The sequence below is a fragment of the Meles meles genome, chromosome 2 (assembly GCF_922984935.1).
Source record: "Meles meles chromosome 2, mMelMel3.1 paternal haplotype, whole genome shotgun sequence".
Lineage (NCBI taxonomy): Eukaryota > Metazoa > Chordata > Mammalia > Carnivora > Mustelidae > Meles > Meles meles.
In genome coordinates this window covers 18,592,091-18,609,537 of record NC_060067.1, presented here as the reverse complement: position 1 = coordinate 18,609,537, position 17,447 = coordinate 18,592,091, and the positions used below count along the sequence as shown (strand labels likewise).

At 34.7% G+C, this 17,447-nt stretch overlaps 1 protein-coding gene across 17 annotated transcripts in view; it reads left to right on the top strand.

Annotated features, from left to right (window-relative positions):
- The window catches only part of ADGRL3 (adhesion G protein-coupled receptor L3), an 811,968-nt gene that overhangs the window by 571,244 nt on the left and 223,277 nt on the right, over positions 1 to 17,447 (top strand). For all 17 annotated transcript variants that reach the window (XM_045993750.1, XM_045993732.1, XM_045993758.1 and 14 more), the window contains one exon: positions 5,914 to 5,994. In XM_045993750.1, coding sequence (XP_045849706.1) covers positions 5,914 to 5,994 — 81 coding nt within the window. The remainder of the gene's footprint in view (positions 1 to 5,913; positions 5,995 to 17,447) is intronic.

Below are 17,447 nucleotides of genomic sequence, written 5' to 3'. Positions count from 1 at the left end.
GTAAAGCATCCCCTTTCTTACCATCCCTGATACCCAGCTTGACAACTATCACCTTGATTTGACTTTTGAAAGTCACAGATTTCTCAAGATGTGTTTCCTCATTCTAAAACGTGGATTGGGGACTATATGCTATCAAATGCCTTTCTCCCTACAAATTCTGTGTTTCTAAAGTATTTCTGTGCTCTGTTGTGCAGGTAAAGTATTGACATTGGAAAGAAAAAAAAAAATTTTCTTGAACCTAATGCTAGTCAAGTCTTTCCTGTATTTTACCTTTAATAGAAACTGTGCAGGTTCTTCAATAAAATAGAAATTAGATGAAAGTCGAAGAAGATATGGAAGATTAAAAAAAAAGTAATGTATTTTCATCTCATAATACATTTCATAATACATTTATAATACATATAATACATAATACATTTCATAATGTATTTTCCAGAATACTTAACAGTCTTAGGGTGTTTGCTATAGTGCTGAATTCTGTTGACCACCACCTTTAAAATTTCTATATCTTCGGCATACCCGACACTGGATAGTCCACACATTTTTTTTTTAAGATTTTATTTATTTATTTGACAGATCACAAGTAGGCAGAGAGACAGGCAAAGAGCCCAATGCGGGGCTCGATCCCAAGGATCCTGGGATCATGACCTGAGCCGAAGACAGAGGCTTTAACACACTGAGCCACCCAGGCACCCCCCCACATTTTCATTTTACAATGTTTCAATGTTTGATGTAAGCTACTCTTTTTTTTTTTTTTCTTTAGGCTGGGTCGTTTTTTCCCTTACTTTCACAATGTGGGTGTACTGTACAACTTCTGATTCAAATACTGTTTTATCTTTCTATATCCACTTGGGGAGATTAGTGACTTCCCAGGTTTTACAATTATCTTAATATCAAGTACAATTAGCTCTGACTTAACTACACTACCACCCTAAACAAATAAATATATAAATAAATAAATAGGGAAAAAAAAAACCTGAAAAACATTTCCATGATATTGGAACCCTCATGCATTACTAATGAGAAGTAGAAGGGTACAGCCCCTTCAGAAATCAGACTTCAAAAATTTACATATAGATTTACTATATGACCTACCAGTTCCACTCCTGGGTATATATATATTCAAGAAAAATGCAAACATGTCCACATAAAAATTCGTGCACATAGGTTCATAACAGTATTATTCATAATGGAAAAGTGGAAATGACCCAAATGTCCATGACCTGCTGAATGATTAAATAAAACGTAGAATGTCTATACAATGGAATATTATTTGACGACAAAAAGGAATGAAGTGCTGATTTATTCTACCATATGGGTGAACCTTGAAAACCTATATTGAATCAACAATGCTGATCGCAAAAGACCACATATTTGTGTAATTCATTTATATGAAATATTCAGAATAGGCAGATATAGAGAGATGGAAAGTAAACGAGTGGTTGTCTAAGACAGGGATGAGTTGGGAGGAAATGAAGAGAGACTGATAACGGGCTTGGGCTTTCTTTTTGTAGCAATGAAATGGTCTCAAATTGATTATGATGCAGGTTGCATAACTTTGTGAATATACTGAAAACACTATGTTTTAAATGAATGAATTGTTCGGTGTGCAAATTATATATCAATGTAGATTTATTGCATAAATTTATCACTTAAATACATCTTCACACAAATGTTATCATCTTCCCTAGACTAAAATGAATGAAATCTTATAAGCTACCCAACTATCATTGTTTTCCTTGACTCCTTAACAATAAACCTTTAACAATAAACCATGAAGCATTTTTTTTCTCTCTTTTAATTCTTTAATGAAACCCATCATTCAGTGTTGTTTATTCCTCTGGTAAATACTTTGTAGAAACTTAAGGTAAAATGACAGGTGAATAACATCAGCAGGAAACTCTGTCCTCTAAATTTCATGTCCTATAAAATTAATTTTTAAAATTTAAATTCTATACCACAAAATAATTAAATAAAAGAGTATATAGATGATTCTTAACTTGGGAATATATTTCATATAAGAAATAAACATCACAGGGACACTGGAGTGGCTCAGTTGTTATGCATCTGCCTTCGGCCCAGGTCATTATCCCAGAGCCCTAGGATCGAGTCCCACATCAGGCTCCCTGCTCTGCGGGGAAGCCCACTTATCCCTCTTCCACTCCTCCTGCTTGCGTTCCCTCTCTCACTGTAATAAATAAATAAAATCTTTAAAAAAAAAAAGATCACAGAAAATAACTAAACTTTAGTATCAGTCATTGTATTTAGCTCTAAGGTGCTAAGAGAGATAAGTCGGTAACTAATAATTCCAATAATAACCATCAAAAAAGTTCAATGAAAGTTATCAAGAGAGTTAAAATTTCATTTAAATCAGGAAAATAGAATACGTAAATAATGAAATATTCTTATAACCAAAATATAAACAATTTAAAAATTAATTATTCCAACTTATTTAACAACAAACAATAGAGATCCATTTAAAAGAAAATGAAGACAAAATATTTTAAATTCTTATCTTCCAAATTAATTTAAAGAATTAATGTGATTCTAATCAAAATGTCAGTATGATTTTTTGGCTTAAAAATCCAGAGAAAAGGGGCACCTGAGTGGCTCAGTCAGGTAAGTGCCTGCCTTTAGCTCGGTCATGATTGAGCCCCACATCAGGCTCCCTGCTCAGCGGAGAGTCTGCTTCTCCCTCTGTCCTTCCCCCCCAGCTCATACCTTCTCTCTCTCATTCTGTTCTCTTTCTTGCTCTCTCTCTCAAATAAATAAATAAAATCTTGAAAAAGAAAAAGAAAAAAGAAAAAGAAAATCCAGTAAAAAATAAAATAAAATTCAGGAGAAATAAATAAACAAATCTGTATCTTTTTAACTTGGAAAAGTAAGGGAAAAAAATGGAGCAGCACATTTCACACTTGGGTGTATAAAACTTCTCTTCTTGGTCCTGTTAAGGACTAGGAAAGGCTAGTGTAAGACAGGAGAGCATGGTAAAGGAAGTGATAAATGAGAGACCAGGTATGTTCCCTATCTAAAAGTATTCTAGTCAAATCTTTGAAAACAGACGGTGTTTGGTGGCTCAGTCCATTGAGCATTTGTCTCTTGTATTTTGGCTCATGTAACAATCTCAGGGTCATGAGATAAGATAAGAGCCCTGCTTAAGGCTTCACGTTCAGCAAGGAGTCTGCTGGAGATTCTTTCTCTCCTTCTCTCTCTGCCCCTCCCCCCACCAACTCTCTTTCTCATGAATTTTAAAAATATATAAAAATTTAAAAATAAAATAAAAACGTATGCATTTGCCACACTTCGTATCTTCCTAAGCTCTTTTTGAAATGATCTCATTTTTGGATGCGTATTATACATCATAAAGTCTAGAAGAATTATACATGGAAGTTATTTATGGTTTTAGCCACAGCTTGTTATTATTACTATTATCTTGCAGTAATTCTTAATGAGGGGGGTGGATATTTGATAGTCACTGGGGTTTTCTTCAAACTATAACTCTCCATGTTCTATAATGCTGTCCCCGATGAAGAGCAATTATCTCCCTGAGATTCATTGCCTTAGTTAACCACAGATTAGAATAGGTTTTATTATCTCTTATGCGTTTTTGTGGAGACAAATGTGTAAGTACCACTGATCTAAAATGAAGCTGACTTTTTTTTTTAATGTATTTGATTAATGTCGTTAATCAACAGCAGCCTCCATGATTTCTAGTTTTTATTCTGTGGATCGGAAATCTCAGCAAATTGAAATCTGTCACTGCATTTCTGACATTCTCTAAGACCGAGAGTCTGCCAACTCCTGTTACAGGATCTCTCCCGGCCACCCCTCATCCTGCAGTTTGCTGGAGTTCTCGCTGGAGGGAGAATGGACATTTTGACAAACCAAGTTCAGGACTCGACTGTCAGTATCCTCATCCCATTCTGCTGCCTCTTTGATTATCTCCCGTCCCCCTTAGGGACATACACACTGTGATCTCATGCTCCCTGAAGTATCTCTACTGAACGCTCTTGAAGTTACGTGCTTATCCCAAGAACAGAGGCAAATGTGACATTTAAAGGGACTTTTTACTTCAAGCCAGATGTAGGGGTGAAAGTTCCACAAGCAGTTACTTGTCAGAGTTTAATCACTAAAATCCATACACTTTTTTTTCCCCCCTGGGGTTAGTATATGGAGATCTTCTTTGAGAAAAGTAGTCTGATATACTTGAAAACACTTCACATTTGGAGTCAAAATGCCCCTGGCCTTGCTGTTTACCAGCTGCATGTGCTTGAGCAAGTTACAGTCTCCTCTGCTTGTTGCTTTGAATGCATGTTAATTATTATATGTGGTAAAAGTCATGATCCTTGATTAGACATGAGCTCGATATTACTACATATGCCGAGATTATTCTGAACCAATATAAAGTCGAAGATTTTTATTTTCATTTACGTAATCGGTAGCGTTTCAAACCAGTTCATTGGTAATAACGCAGGACCTTGAAAACAAAAAATGACTTTGCAATCAAGTCTGTAACATAGGTAAACATTAGGCGTTTTCATAATTAAGATAATCTAAAGTTTTTAATAAGCTGCATTACACATGGACTGCTACAAGTGCACACTCACTGTCTTACTTCTTTTATAATAGTGCTTTTAGTGTTCCACTGAAACATGGCCAGTGAATGCACAATATTCTTAGTTACCATTATGAGGGGCTCTCTATATTACAACGTCTCCACTGTGTCTGCTGTTAGCTAGAAAAATGCTGGGAGCAACAGCAGCTACGATCAACAGGGAGCCATATTAATTATTTGAAATGTGCCTCATAAGAGGAATCGGCAGAGTTTATTACAAGTCGAATATTACTTGAAACGGGAAGGTTACTCTAGCTGTTATCATAATCTATGTATCATTAACTTTCCTTGTTTAGGAAAAGAGATTAACAACCCTGTATATTGCTATAGTAAATGTGTAAAATAGAACTGCATATTCCCGTTGTAGAAAGAAATTGGTTGAGTCATCTGCTTCTACCCAAACCTTTTTTTAAGAAATAGTTTTAAAAAGTAGTTTTAGAAATTGAACTGACTCTGTGACTATGCCTTCTTGTCTCGAAATTCTAATGACTTACTGAATCATCAGTATACAAAGCATAGCTACTTTGAACATAAGAAAGTTGTTTGTTTGTTCTTAACCTAGCAGTTTTTCCAAGCAGTGTCTTGGCCTCCAAATCAACACCTTCACTCATAAAACAGAAATTCTGTTACAAATAGTGTGTGAGCTGGTAGCATGGCTTGCAAGGAATAGAAAATGAATTCATCTACCTACTTTTTATATCCTGGCTAGTTATTGTTCTTCCATAAAATTCACTAAGCAGGTAGGAGTAGCTTTCTATTCAAATAATAGAAATAAATTCTAAAAACTAAAAAAAAAACTAACCAGAGTTATAAAGTTATCTAAGTAACTGCTACTTGTGTGTTTATTTGACATTGATGACAGTCTGCCCACTGCATATTACTGGTCTGGGACAATGAAATAAGTGTATAAATTGAGAATAAGTGTTTAGAAACACCACAAATTGAGAGAGTACTTGTCGATTTAATCTGACAGTAAAAAAATGTGGACTTGTGTTGTTTCTGTCTTTTTTCCTTCCATTTTATCTTTCTTGTAAATCATTTTCACTGCACTTTGAAAAGTGTCATTCCACAATAAATGTGTAATGTAATAATAAAAGAATAGTTTAAGAAGGACTGATTTAATTGCTTGATGTTTGGATGATGCATAACACTCCTGTGTTTGAATAGATCTGTCGACGTGATATAATGAAAATTAATTCACTGTGAAGAAAGATAATATTGCATCATTAAAAACAAACAAAAAAGTGTAAAGAGACATAATTATAATGTCTGCTTAACATTTATTTTTGGGTCCACAGGGCAGGCGCATCACGGACAGGTGTCCTACATCTCTCCACCAATTCACCTTGACTCGGAGCTAGAAAGACCTCCTGTTAGAGGTGAGTTGATTATTATTACAGTTACCTCATTATTACTTAAAGAAAAAGAAACTCTATTCATTTTTTTTGATGGAGACAATTCAATTACAGATAGTTATAAATATATATTTTATAGGGCAGTTCCTATTTAAAAATGGGGAGGGGGCATAGATTACAAGGAATCTGATAACAGAAAGAGAAAATCTTATTTATAACCTAAAATATGAAATACTATTCTGAGAAGTATTTGTAAACAAAATAAGAAACAGGGATAGATAATGATTCGACTAGTAGAGAACTAGTTGAAAACCAATTTAGATTCAGAGATTAGCAGGTAACCATTACTTTTTAATTATAATTTTCTTCTATCTTTTTAAAAATAAATTAATATATCTTAACCTAAGGCATACTGACAGATTTATTTCCTTTCAAAGTGATATTTTATATTTCATTTTTAAAGTCTTTTCAGTATTAATATGATCATTTGGTTTTAAAAAATATATAAATTAAAATTACTTTAAATTGATGCCATCTGTTTAAAGATTCTTTTAAAATAACTAGTCATACAAAACAAAAATTAAAAGTAACATTTATTTTTCTGTAATCTACAGAATTTGTCTTTCCACTTTTTTTTTTTAAGATTTTATTTATTTATTTGACAGAGAGAGATCACAAGTAGGCAGAGAGGCAAGCAGAGAGAGTGAGAGGGAAGCAGGCTCCCCACCGAGCAGAGAGCCCGATGCGGGACTCGATCCCAGGACCCTGAGATCATGACCTGAGCCGAAGGCAGTGGCCTAAACCACTGAGCCACCCAGGCGCCCCTGTCTTTCCACTTTTAAAGAAATACTTATTATTTTCAAAATGTATTTTAATGTTCAAAGCTCATGTGACATAGACATGTTTTCTTTTTTATTTTTATAAATACCAAATAATTCTAAGGCTATTTTTTAAAGAGTTAAGTGATGCAGGATATTTTCTAATACCTTCAAGAGTATTAATCCCTTGATACAATAGAAGTCATTAGTCTGCCTCCTATAAGCATGTTTTCTGTAGATGCTATTTCCTCCTCCGGCGGGTTTCTACCAATGTTTGAAGGCTCAGCTTTATCTTCAGTTCTTCTGTAAAGGCTTCCCTATCTACGCACTGTGGAGGAGAGAATATGTGTCTGTTCTCCAAATGGCCCCTGTGCTTGCCTCAGGTATTATGGTTGAGACACTGCATATTTCCCTTTCTCCTCCAGCCACTGGTCTATGCTTGGCACATAGTAGGAACTCATACAGTGGTTTCTAAGTAACACAAAGTAAAGGTGACAACCTAGGTTCTGAAGGATGCAGCCTCCTTTTTCAAGATGCAAGGGAAACAGGGATAACAGTGAAATCCACGAAATGGAAGCAGAATGACCCAAAACACGGATCTGTGAAAGTTGTGACATTTTTAAGGAAATGTGCGGGGTACACAGGAAAGTGAGAGCAGTTCTAGAGGATGAGACTGACAAGACGTAATGAGGCAGATTGGGAAGGATTCTCTATCACATGGAAAGAAGTTTGTATTTTACCCTAGGAGGGAAAAAAAGATCATGAAATATTTTAATTTTTTAAAAATTGTTTTTCTAGGGGCACATGGGTGGCGCAGTTGGTTAAGTGACCAGCTTTTGGTTTTGGCTAAGGTCATCCTTAGAATGGAGCCCTAGGTGGGGCTCTACAGTCAGCATGGAGTCTGATTAAGTTCCTCTCTTCCTCTCGTGCTGCCCCTCCCCCACCTCTCTCTCTCTCAAATAAATAAATAAATCTTAAAAAAAAATGTTTTTCTAAGTTAGTGAGGTTTTTCATTATAACATTATGTTCTTGATATAAGAACAAAATATCTCTGATGTCAGTATAGATGAGGAAAGATTAACAGAAGGAGGCTGTTTCAATAATCTAGGTAAATGATGACTGGGAAATTAGCATAAAGTATGTCCACTAAAAATGGCAAGGTCTGAGAAATTTTTTTTTTTTTAAGAATTTATTTGTTTAGTTAGTTTGAAGTATGTCTACTACAATGGCAGGATCTGAGAAATATTTTCTTAAAGATTTTATTTATTTATTTATTTATTTAGAGATTGTGTGTGAGCATGGGGGCAGGCAGAAGGAGAGGGAGAGCGACTCTCAAGCAGACTATGCACTGAGCTCATTGAGCCTGACCTGGGGCTCAGTCCCTCAACCCCAAGATCATGACCCTGGCCAAAATCAAGGTTGGCTCCCAACCCTCTGAGCCATCCAGGACTCTAGGCCTAAGAAATATTTAAAGAGACATGGCATTTGCCTGAAACGATAATAGGGAGAAGGAACAGAAATGTCTCTAAGATTTCTGTATCTATCAGCTGCTTAGATGCTTATGACATACCCTTATCATGAGGAATAGATGAATTTTAAATTGAGGTTTGGTTTTTAGACATTTAATCCTTGGTATAATATTGTTCTTATCCAAGATGGAGGTCTGTTTATGCACATAGGTGACTTTAATATAATTCATTTTTTCTGACATCATCTTGGACTGATTTGAGAAGAGTGCTGTCAGGTCACAGGTAGTAAGGTAGTGTAACAATATACTTTGAATGTTAGTGGCTTATAACAAAAAACATTTATTATAACTCTTAGAGTTGGTTGAGTTTATGTGTGCTGACTTGGCTGAAGTTAGATGTTCAGTAGCTAGCAAGCCCGTTGATTTTGCAGTGGAGGAAACTCAGTCCACATGCTTAGTAGCCACCTTAATGTCATCTGGGATGATGGTCGTTTGAGGCACATCTTCAGTCTAGCACAGGCTCATTCCTATTGTGACAGGATTCCCAACAATAGGTAGACAAGTCCCAGAGTTCAAATATTTTTCAAGACTCTGCTTATATCCTGTTTGCTATGTCTCATTGATCAAAGCAAGTCTTAAAAAGGGAGAAAACGATTCTTAATGCTAGACTGAGGGACCACAATCCAAAGGACTATGGATACAGAAAAAAGAGGAATTGGGTCATTTTGAACTACCATAGCAAGTCAGAAAAAGGGTAAAATGAAGTGAGACAAAAATTGGCTGATAATAAAGGAATTTAGAGCCAATTAACTTAAACCTGGGAGTTCCAGACCTATTTTACCATGAGTTTCCCCAACCAGTACACAGAAGATCAGAAATAAGAACTTCACAGTATCTTTGTGAGGATTAAGAGTAATACAGAGTAGAATCCCACATCTGGTAGGCCCTATATACAATGTGGCTATCCCTCCCTACTTTGGGACTCACTCTTGTGCCACAGGGAAGGAAATTGGACTTTGAAGCCAGGCAGACATGTATGATCTTGGGCAGCTTCTCTCTGTCCTCTATAGATCAAGGATAATAATGTCACCCCAATAAGTTTATTAGGATAATTAAGACAATAAATGCCAAGTTCCTGGCACATATGTAACATAACAAGATCCTGAAGAGTTAGAAGGTAAATAGGCATTATTAAGAGCTCCACTGTAAAATGATATTATCTTGGTCAAAAGAGTGATGGTATTGACCTGATAAAGAATGAATTACTAGAATCCAGCAGTCATCTCTGCTTGATATCGGCTTCAGATAGTACTCTCTACTTTAGAATGATTGTCTTGGTAGCTTCTAGTTCTCATAGCATCCCTCTGCATACATTGACCCGGAGCTCTTCTTAAGTGCTCTGTGATTAATGCAATTACAGTTATAGTTACTAGCCCATGTGCCACAATTCTGAAATATTCAGGGAACAGTTAAATAAAGGTAAAGAGGTTTATATAAACCACCATAACATTGAAAAAAAAAATCTTTTGCTTTTTTTTCTTATAACAATTTAATATTTCATTAAAAACAAATATTGGAAATGGGATAGAGTTGGCATAATAATAGCATTACTTTGCAACCACTGAGTATTTCCTTTCAACCGTCTCCCTCGATCTTCATTTGCTATTTATAATTATACTGAATACTGCTGCTTATACTTACATGCAGTCAAATTGTATAAACGAACATCACATATGTCTATATCTATAAACAGAGAGAGAATTTCTCATGTATGTTATATTTTTATATGAATTTATAAAATAATACATCAGGTTCTTTAAATAAAATGGAATTCTAGCTCCAATTATTGTTTTTTGTGAGACATAGAACAATATACTTTGAACTCCCTAAAAATTAACATTAGCTAACCATTTCAGCTTTCCTTTTTCTTTTTCTCTTGTAATTATATATATATAGAGAATATGAAATATGTGTTTAGATATTACTATGTCTCTATATATGTATTTTCTTACTTTCTCTTTCTGTACTAATTTCTACTAGTCTCCATGCGTGTTAATGTTTTAGGAATTATTGCTTTACACATTAATTCCTTATGCATTTTATAGACCTGTACTTTAATGGGAAAATCATATTTAATTTTCTGACAGTCCTCCAAGTAGCAATACAAAACAACGACATTTAAAATGTAATCAATATAGTTACCAATATTAGCACAGGGAACTTATCAATAGAAAATATTTAACTATCTAACATACAGCAACACATCAGATTGCTTCAGATGTTTTACCATTTTATTCTGTTCTAATCTGAAATATTTTGGATTAAAAGTTGGTACTTTTATATATATTTAAACATACATACACACACATATATATACATACATATATGTACAGTGATTATCCTTTGAGTATTTGAGATAGTGAACTAATTATTGGTAACTTTGGAATTGTGTTGTAAAACTCAATTCTGAAAAACAATTAAGCAAGCATATTTCCAAAAAATCACATTTTTTGTCACATTTGCTCTCTTTTTTTTGCCTCCTCAAATTCTTTATCACCTGTGAATCATTTTGATCTTAATCCACATGTCACTATTCTCCCTCCTTTCAATTGTCTTGACTTCTTTCATTTTCTATCCTTTTTTCAGGGAAAACATATGACATTGATGCATTTGTTTGTCATAACATGTTTCTTCTTTAGTACTGTGCATTTTAATTCTAGACCAGCATGCTCTTAGTAACCATATAGAAAATGTAGTATCAGTTTACCAAATAGCCTTGAATAAAATTTGTAATTTGCATTTCAAAGTAGCAGCAGTTTACAAATTCTGTGGAACTTACCCACTGATGAGTAAATTTGAGAGATTCTGTTCTTTAAATCTAATGTGATCATACATGGCATTTGGTTACATAATTTATGCCTGTGATAGCTTTATATGCATTCTTCAATTTACAGATTTTATTACTGAATAGGGGTATAAATTCCAATAGTTTACTACTGCATTAATGTCACAATACATTACAAGGTAATTAACCAGAGCTGCCACTATAAATAGAAAAATAGTCACAGCCCTCACTATAAACTACTTAATAAAAATAAGATCCTGAATCAGCATTCACCATTATAGTAATTTTTCTTGCCATATGTCTCATTAATCAGAACTTTAAAAAAAAATACCCTCATCTAGAACCAACAGTATTTTTAAACCTTTCATTATGAAAACAAGTTTGTTATAATTTTCTAGTTAGTTTAATGGGATTGATTATATATTTCTGTATACAAATATGTTACATGCTTTTGAGACATATTTCCCATATACATATACATATACATATACATATATTATAATTGGGAAATGAAAAACTAGTTTTTGGTAGTTTTGTAGCAGATATGTAAGTAAGCACATTGGACTTCTTAGCAGGTCGTGTGTTCTCACCAACTATATTTTCTCCCTGACCTTTATTTTGTCTCCGAACTACTCAAATGCAAAACCCCTCCCCCAGTGTTATGTCTATATCACAGGAAGACTGACTCAGTGAAGGTGCTTGAGTAGGAATTTGCGTTGGGAGCTGAATCAGAATCCTAAGCAGAAGTATATATTATTTGAGACTCCAGTGTATCAGTTGAGGCATATCCTTGAGTTGAGACTTTATAGTTTTGTTTCTGAAGTTGTTTTGCTTCATTCTTTTCCTGTATAATTTTGTGACAGCCTTAGCAATTATAGAACCCAACCTAGGAATCCTTCATAACATCACTAGTAATTCAAGTTAAATAAATTCCTGTCAATAACCCACAAAAAAAATTCTCTTCTGAAGACTGTCCTCCATTTATATTACTAAAAATGATATTTATGATGTTCCGCTGTATAAAAAGTTTAACAGTTACTGATACTCTTCACCTTCCAATGTAGTAAACCACTAGTAATAACGCTGGTGAAAACAGTTTGTATTTATTTTGTATAATCTTTCTTTAGGTAAGATCTTACATTTAATTAGAAGTCTAATGCTAAATACTAATTTATGCATTTGCTAATTTGTTAACAGTTACAATTTATACTCAGGTGTAAAAAAAGCTAAAATATTGGGGCACATTTGAAAAATTACATCTATTTTTTTAGGTCTTTTTTTATTTGCTATAATAAACTGAGTAATATAAATATGGTTCCATTGGCACATAATCAATGAACTAGAATAATGCCAGGCATTAAGTTTCATGTGCAAATTGAATTACATTCAGCAAATCCACATTGAAAATATTTTTTAAAGTTCAAAATAAACAGATGGTCCTGCCTGGTGTGTCTATATTAAAAATAGGCTGTAGCCAAAGATTTAGCATCACAAATTAGAGACATTAGCACATGACACTATCGAGTGGAATGTAAAAACATTTGAAATTGATTAAAATAAAATAAGAACAAGACATCTGGCATTGTTATTGAGGAGTCTCTAGGCCTATTTTTTAGTAATCTATGGCAGTATTTTTCTAACTTATCTTATTAGCAGACATTATATGGTAGAACATAATTTCCTAGTTTTATCCACCCTTAACCCAAGGGAATAAAAATGAAACTTGCATATAACAGATTGCTTTGACCATGTTAAATAAACATGCTTTTTCTACACTTTTAAATGCCAAACATTTTTTTACTGTGTTTAAAGTATACTGAGAACACCTGCAAGATAGAACTTGTTAATATTAATGGTAAATATCATTCCCATTAATTAAGTACATATCTTGTGTCAGATACAGGAAAAACTATTTTATATGCATTATCTCATTTCATTTTACAAGGATCCTACCACTTTTTCGTTGAGACTTACTGGTCATCATCATTGTATTTCTAACATCAGGCATACTATAGTAAGACATGAAATTGGGTTGGATTTAATTGGAATTAAGTTCTAAACTTAATGGTAAAATATATTTTTTATTCAGTATTGTTAGGGATAAGTATGAAATTATATTATAATTTACAAATAAAAGTCATTGTTTAAAAGCCAACATTTCGCACTTGAAACAATGCAGCAGAATCCTCCAGGTCCCTTGTGGTATATAATTCATATGTTGAGAAGAATTATTTCAGAAAGTAGCTTGACCCGGTAGTTTTTTACAGTAGGTGCTTGGTCATCTTGTCCTGGTAGCCTCTCAATGAACCTGAATGAGAAGGAAGATAGAGTTTGTTTGAATTCTACTTCCACATTGGCTCACGGAATTATATTCTTAGTACTTAGAGGACATTAAATAGGGACTTGATACTGTTGTGATCTGAACAACCTCTTTCAGGTTCAGGGTGGCTAATGGTAGATGATCCTTGACATGAGTATGACATTTCCACAGTGGAGCCTGTTGCTCAAGGCAAGGGAAAATCTCTGGAAGTGGGATGGGTGGAAGCAGCTCTGACCAGGGTTCAGTTCTTTGAACTTCACACCTCCCCACCCATCCCCCACCCAGCAACCTCTGCCCTCCAGAGACTGCTCACTGGCCCAGCTCTCCTAAGATTGTTCCTTTAAGTTCCAGGGCTGACTACGCTTTGTTTTTCTTGGCTTTGATTTGTATTTGGAAAGATGGGAGTGTATCTGCTTTATCTTGTTCAGAGAGAAAATATTTAGCATTTTTTGAATGCCACAAATTTTTATGGCCAGCTATTGGTGGTTAATAATAATAGTAATAAAAATTATAATAGTTAATATTTATCTTTAAATCATACAATCAAACTGAAATTTACCCACATGATCCTCTTTCTCCCAATTATGGTAGAAAACCAATTATAATATTCTTCTGAATATTCCAGTAAACACCTTACTTTTGAGTGGACATGGTATGAACATTCAGTATTTATAATTAACATTTGTGCCTGGTTCTATTTGAAGTACATGATATGGATTATTAATTTAATTAATTTCCTGAATCCCATGAAGTAGGTATTATTATTATAATTTTGTGAATGAAAAAATTGAGCCATAGAAAGTTTCTTTAACTTCATAAAGGTCAGATTAAGTATTACACATTGGACCCAGGATTCAAACCCAGAAATCTGTAAAAAATTCTACTTTGTCACTTTTTCATTTATACAGTAGGAATCATGATTTAATTTCTAAAAAATATACTATAGCATGTAATTATTAATGAAATATATTATCAACAAGGGGTTGGGAGATCTAACTATCCATAGTATAGTATTTTATTTCTTTTATAGTATAGTATTTTATTTTATTTATTTTTTTTAAAAGATTTTATTTTTATTTATTTCACAGATCATAAGTAGGTAGAGGGGCAGGCAGAGAGAGAGAGGAGGAAGCAGACTCCCCGCTGAGCAGAGAGCCTGCTGCGGAGCTCGATCCCAGTACCACGGGACCACGACCCGAGCCGAAGGCAGAGGCCCCAACCCACTGAGCCACCCAGGCGCCCCTATAGTATAGTATTTTAAAGAAAATTCCTCACCATCTCTATTAGTCACCTTAGAAAACAATAGGGCACAAATAGTGTGAACACTTTACTATTTACTACACAGTGACCAATAAGTTTTGTGTGTGTCCATTGTCTTCTTCCATAAAATAGAATACCTTCGTTGTACTGTTACACTATTACTTTTTACTCTTCTCATAAAATATCTTATTGTTTCTCTCGAAAGAAGTATGGAAAATCATACCATAAAAAAAGAAGTCAGGCATTGTGATAAAATATCCCATTTCTGTAGTTTTCAATATTCTCTCCCACAAATTGTTATTATTTATGTAATCACCAGAAAATAATTTTGTACCAGTATACTAAAAATTAATTAACTTGTTGCCTGGAGGAGACAGCTCATGCTGATAAATGTGTTGACTGCGACTACCAAAGCCTGGGGTGGGGTGACGGAGGAGGTTTTGACTTCCAAATGGAATAATCACCCTTATCCCCACCTACTGAATAGTCACAGCTGGAAAGTTCTAATTCTTCGTTGTACTCACACACATGTGCGCTCACGCACACACCCATGCCTCTCAAGAGTATCTTTAATGTGATTATTCTTACTTCATAATTGCTTTAAAAGACAGCATGATAAAATTTATATAGAATAAATCCTTAAATTTTAGAGTATATTTTACTCTTAAAGTCAATTGCCTAAGATTAGATAAAGATTTCTCTTTTTTTTTTTAAGATTTTATTTATTTATTTGACAGAGAGAGATCACAAGTAGGCAGAGAGGCAGGCAGAGAGAGAGAGGAGGAAGCAGGCTCCCTGCTGAGCAGAGAGCCCAATGCGGGGCTCGATCCCAGGATCCTGGGATCATGACCTGAACCGAAGGCAGAGGCTTTAACCCACTGAGCCATCCAGGGGCCCAACATCTCTTTTCTCTAAAGATACGTTTATATGCCTGACAGTAAGGACAGAAAGGGTTGGGACTATTACCAACATAACATTCCCTTACACATCACTATTGGTGAATGAGGATCTTGTTTCCTCAGTGGCTAAAAAGCGTATTCTTCTCTAGGGGAAACATTGACTTTGGCAATTATTCATCCTGTAACACCCCAAATGGTATTACCTTCACACTAAGAAGCACTCAGCTCCCTCAGTGTGTAATGAGAAGCACTTTTTTCTTTGTTAGCTGTATCTCTGGGTCTAGCAATTACTTCTAGTTCGTTATTTCTTTCTTTCTTTTTTTTTTTTTTTTAAGATTTTACCCATTTATTTGACAGAGAGAACACAACCAGGGTTAGTGGGAGAGGGGGATGCAGACTCCCCATTGAACAAGGAGCTCAATGCGGGACTCGATCCCAGGATCCCGAGACCATGACCTGTGCTGAAAACAGCCTCTCTAACTGACAGCCATCCAGGCACCCCAGTTACTTCCAGTTCTTAAGAATCCAGGAAAAACAATTTCCCTCACTGAAGCAGGTGCTCCTGTTAAATTTGGCATCACATTCTCCTAGATGGAATCACACGAAAGTATGGGTTTAAATACTAATGCTTGCATTTAATCTGCTAACTCCACCCCAGGTAACTAACTATATGATCACGGAAAAATCTCATCGCCACCACAACAACAACCTATTTCCCAAATTTGTTTAAATAACAAATACTAAATATGATATTATATGTGAAAGCGCTTTCTTACCGTATAAAATGCTATGTAAATATTGCTTAGTATAATATAGCAGCCATCTTTATTGTTCCAGTCTAAGACTCAGTGTAGCTTGTACATGCTAAGATCAGTAAGTCCTCAAGAGAGTTTACAATGTTCTTATCCTCCTTAAATCTTACCAGCTTAATTGTAATACAGTATTACATTAAAAATAACCAGTTTTTTTCTGTGTCTATGCATTTAATTTCAAACATATATCAAACAAAAATCTATAGATCAACTTGTTTTCAGTGCTCTTCTAAAAGACTAACGTTCAGTCAGTGTTCAGTGTTCAATATGTATTTTCCAAGTGATTGCATCTTATCTTATGCATGGGTTAGATTCTGAAGTTAGTGAGCAAGGTCAAAAAACAAAAACAAAAACAAAGCCCACCTTCAGAAATCCTCTAAACTATCCACAAAATACAGTATAACCAACAGTGAGTTTAATACCTAAAACCCCTCTTGTCTGCGGTGATACCTATTTGATGAACAGCATAGGGAAATGAAGAACTGAAGAAAGTGTCCCTATCCTCCTTTCACTCATGGCCATGTGCTCATTGATTGAAATGCCAAATGAAATTTTTTCCCAAATGCTTTCTGAATGTATATTGTTGAATTTAAGTAAAATTAATTTTGCTGTGACAGTACTATACTGAATGCCAACTATTTGCCATGTACTTTACAGGGGACTGGTAATGCAGTGATACACAAGAAAGGAAAGATGTTTATCCTCATGGGTTTTACCTTGTATTGGAGAAAGTCAACAATAGATCAATTATATATTACAGAAATAAGATTATGAATGGGTTGTGGGTTGAGGTAAAGGAGAGATATAAGGTGGATGGTCAAAAATAACCACTCTAGGGGAACCTTGATGGCTCAGCTGGGTAAGCATGTGCCTTTTGGCTCAGATGATGATCTCAGGGTCCTGAGATCAAGCCCCATGCTGGGCTTCCTGCTTTCAGGAAAGCTACTTCTCCCTCTCTTCCCTGCTTGTGCTCTCTCTTGCTATCTCTCTTTCAAATAAATAAAAATCTTAAAAAAAAAAAGAGAGAGAAAGAAAAGCCACTCTAGGAATATGAT